The sequence below is a fragment of the Callospermophilus lateralis genome, chromosome 2 (genome assembly GCF_048772815.1).
Source record: "Callospermophilus lateralis isolate mCalLat2 chromosome 2, mCalLat2.hap1, whole genome shotgun sequence".
Lineage (NCBI taxonomy): Eukaryota > Metazoa > Chordata > Mammalia > Rodentia > Sciuridae > Callospermophilus > Callospermophilus lateralis.
This window is the reverse complement of record NC_135306.1, coordinates 198160930-198165272: the sequence shown is the minus strand read 5'-3', so window position 1 is coordinate 198165272 and position 4343 is coordinate 198160930. Positions and strand designations below refer to the sequence as shown.

Genomic DNA, 4343 nt, shown 5'->3' with positions numbered 1-4343 from the left:
TCTTTAAAAAATGAGTGAATGATAAGAATACTAGTCCCCAAAAAGTTATCTTTTTTGAAAAGATATATATGTTATTATATATTGTATGATCTAGAATAGATTCTGTCTCATATGGGAACAAATAAACCCCAAATCCCAATGACTGTACATCACAATGATTTATTTCTTACTTTGCTACAAGATGCACTTTACAGGGTGTCTAAGACAGTGTTGATCCCTCATCATATGTTCATTCAAATACCCAACCCAAGGGGAACTTGGTCCACAAAGTGTAATAGGTGGTAGAAGGAGAATTTAAGCCAATCCACATGGCCACACAATTCTAACACAAAACTACACTTGGTTACATAATTCTACCTTAAGCAATGGGATTAGAGGTAGAAAAAATAGAAAGGAAAAATTATGGATACATTCTTGAATTGTAAAGGGAAAGAAGAACTTATTCCTCCTATCTACCATAACTCAATTGGACAATAGTGTTACCATTACTGAATCTAATGCATTGCATATTTTAAATCACCAAAATGCAGGATTTTGAATGCTCTCACAATAACCAAAAAAAAATACATATGTTAAAAATGAAGGACATAATCTCACTCTGATTTGCACGATGATGTTTATATAGTATCTACATGTGCTGAGATCCCATTGCATCCCATAAATGGGAATGTTACATGCTTACAAAAAAAATTGTTTAAAAATGACAGCAAAAAAATAGCCCCATAGCACCTCTGCAGTGGAAAGACAATTAGATATTTTGTTTAAAAAAAAATAGAATAAATGAAAGAAAAAATGTACCTGGAAGATTCTAGACCTTTAAGAAAAAGCTAAGGTGAGAAAGATTGCATCAGGTCCTCACTTCACTGAAGCCAGAGTTTTTAACAAGATTTTTATTTTATTGCCTAATGACTGTGGCACAGCTCATTGACTGATTGGGTCCTTGTTCCTTTAAGATTCTATCCCCTGTGTCTGCACTCTCAGCCAAAAGGTACAAACCACCCTCTGCTATCTCCAGACAGGGTCAAGTTAGGGGGCCAATGTGGGATTGGAGGTCCCCAGAGATCTCTGCTCTCTCGGCACTGCTTCCCCTGAGAGTCCTGTGGAAAGCTGCCATCTCTGGCTTGGTATTTGCACAAGCACAGCCCACGTTCTCTGCCACAGAACAGAGCTCCAAGGTGGGGAAGGAGACTCTTCTGCAGGATGATTTTGCAGATGTGGACTTGGGGACAATGGTCTGGACATCACTTGATTTGTTCTCACCTATATCTGTTCCCAGGACAAAAGTAAGTATTATGAAAACAGACAATCATAGAAGTCTAAGAGCAATAGAAAGCTGAATCCTTTTTATTTCACAAATGAAAACAAAATGAAAAGGAAATAATGCCCAGGCAGTGTCAACAGCAGCAGCACAGGCACTTATTGCTGGTCTTCTCACCCCTAGTTCCCTGCTCCCTCCTCCCACAGTGCTGCTCTGAAGCAGGCAGATATGCACGCTCACTGCTTTGCCTTACACGAATGGCTGGGAAGATGGTTAGACTAAGGAGAAGAACACACTCCTCATTTTCTTGCATCATGAAGGTGCTGTAGGAGTACAGGTGCAGCAATTACAACTCCATTTCTCAATTTCAGGGGTTATGGCTCTTGAAACGTCTCCTTGACCATCTATATTGTTAGCCTGCTTTCCTTAGGATTGTCAAAGTCTGGACACTCAATATGGTTAGCTGAACATTCTGCAGTAGCCAAGAAAAGCTGAGATAAGCTGAATAATGGCTCCAATGGCTGCATTTGAAAATGTTAGTGTCATGGTTCTCACAGAACTTTCATGTTCATTATCACATAAGAGCCTAGGATGGGGAGGGCAAATTACTTTCACATTAGCTATCCTTAGCAACAGGGACTCCATCATCCCTGACTTGAATGTGGCAGTTTTTTTAGTCCAGAAGAGATGAGGATCACTCAGTTTTTCAGTCAGACGTGTCGCCTGGGCTGAGAGGACCTCTCATGCTATAACCACTGCAGCACCGTGAGCTGGCACCTGAGCAGCCCAAGGTCAGTACAACCAGATACACCGGATGGCTTGATAGAGGACACAGAGTTTCTAGGACACAACAAAAGGAACTCTACTATCTTCTCTGCTCTACTGGCCCAGAATTAAAGCAAAGATATGGGCAATGGCAGTAAATGGAAAACATCAGTATACAGGAAAATAATGATTGTGACATGAAAAGAAATCAGTAAATATTTGCTTCAACATTTTTAAAATCTGTTCCTTCCATTTAAAGAAATACACTGAGACATCACCAAGGGTATATCCATACATAATGAAGGCTCCTATAAGGACCAATGTTTGAAAGGAAGCTTCCAATTTAGGACTCTCATGAATTAAATATAAAAGTATGCATGTCCCTAGAGCAGGGCCTCTAGTCATTGTATATCTTCAGCTATTATGAGCAAGTTGGTGAAGGACCTATCAGACATGGGAAAGGAGTTTGGCTGGTTTTTCCAGGATCATATCCCAAAGCGTAACCAACTCTTTCCTAGATTGGACTTTCTGCTGATTAAGCTTCCTGTATATATTTTATACAACAGTCCTTGAAAGATATTCCTTGTATGGTGGGGGTTTAGGAAGCTGACCCAGAAGGATCACAAGTTCAAAGCCAGACTCAGCAACCTAGTGAGTCCCTAAACAACTTAGCAAAAACCTTTCTCTCAATAAAATATAAAAAGTTCTTGGGACATTGCTCAGTGGTTACGCACCTCTGATTTAAATCCCCAGTACGGAATAATAATAATAATAATAATAATAATAATAATAATAATAATAATAATAATATATTCCAAGTAGTGAAAAAGGGTCCTATATGCTTTAATATGATAAAGAATGCCAGGCACCAGAAGAGCTGAAGGAGCCCTATTGTCAAAACAAGGACCACCAAGACAGCCACAGTCAGCAATGACCCTTGCAAACCCCTCTGTACCACTCTCCATGAAGAGATGAAGGACCTCCCTCAACCCACCTGGGCCCAGATCTCAGTCCAGCTTCTTTCACGGAATCCTCCAGGAACAAGAAGCTACACACGAGCAGGAGTCCCTGGCCACACTTAGCTCTCATGGTAGCACCCAACTTAAATGATTTGATTTCTCATCTTGTTACATCCTTCTCATGATCATTCCCAACTGATTTTGATGGAGAATATCTCGGAAGTGACCGAATTTATTCTGGTGGGGTTAACAGATGCCCTCCAGCTACAGGTCCCCTTATTTATGGTCTTCACCCTCATCTACCTCATCACTCTGGTGGGGAACCTGGGCATGATCCTGCTGATCCTGCTGGACTCCCATCTCCACACTCCCATGTACTTTCTCCTCAGTCACCTGTCTCTGGTGGACTGCGTGTATTCTTCAGCTGTCACTCCCAAGGTCATGGCGGGGCTTCTCACAGGAGATAAGAACATTTCCTACAATGCTTGTGCAGCCCAGATGTTCTTCTTTGCAGGCTTTGTCACTGTTGAGAGTTTCCTGCTGGCCTCGATGGCCTTGGATCGCCATGCAGCCGTGTGTAAGCCCCTGCACTACACCACCACCATGACGAGCGCTGTGTGTGTCCTGATGGTCTCCGCCTCCTATGCCTGTGGACTTCTGCAGGCTTCTGTCCATGTAGCCTTCACATTCCATCTCTCCTTCTGTCGTTCCAATGTGATCAATCACTTTTTCTGTGACATTCCCCCACTTCTGGCCCTTTCTTGCTCTAATATCTACCCAAATGAGATAGTGCTCTTTGTGCTGGCAGCTTTCAATATTTTTTTCACTCTCTTGGTCATCTTGAGCTCTTACCTGTTCATTTTAGTTGCTATCCTGAGGATGCATTCTTCTGAGGGACAGAAGAAGGCCTTCTCCACCTGTGGGTCCCACCTCACAGCTGTTTCCATCTTCTATGGAACCATCGCCTTCATGTACTTACAGCCAAATTCTAGACACTCCATGGACACAGATAAAATCGCATCTGTGTTCTACACAATGATCATCCCCATGCTGAACCCCCTGGTCTACAGCGTGAGGAACAAAGAGGTCAACAGTGCATTCAGGAAGGCTGTTGGAAAAGCAAAGTCCTCACTGGGATTCGTCTATTAATTAATAAATTATTTGCAAGTCATGTGAAACATTCATTGGACCTGTTGTGTCTAGGAATGTTTTTAATTATAATTCTTTCTTGTTCTTTATTTCTCTGAACAGTTCTAATACATGAGATTTCTTCTCTTCGTGGTCTGGGAATATGTAAGTTAGCATACAGTAATGACTATAATGACTACTTATAACCCTTTTCCACGTTGCCATGTGATAGT

At 41.6% G+C, this 4343-nt stretch overlaps 1 protein-coding gene across 1 annotated transcript; it reads left to right on the top strand.

Annotated features, from left to right (window-relative positions):
- The first annotated feature begins 3183 nt into the window (after positions 1 to 3183).
- On the top strand, positions 3184 to 4131 carry LOC143391832 (olfactory receptor 5B12-like). The gene has a single exon (XM_076844587.1). It carries the CDS (start codon positions 3187 to 3189, stop codon positions 4129 to 4131), a length of 945 nt encoding a protein of 314 aa, XP_076700702.1. The 5' UTR covers positions 3184 to 3186.
- Positions 4132 to 4343: the final 212 nt, after the last annotated feature.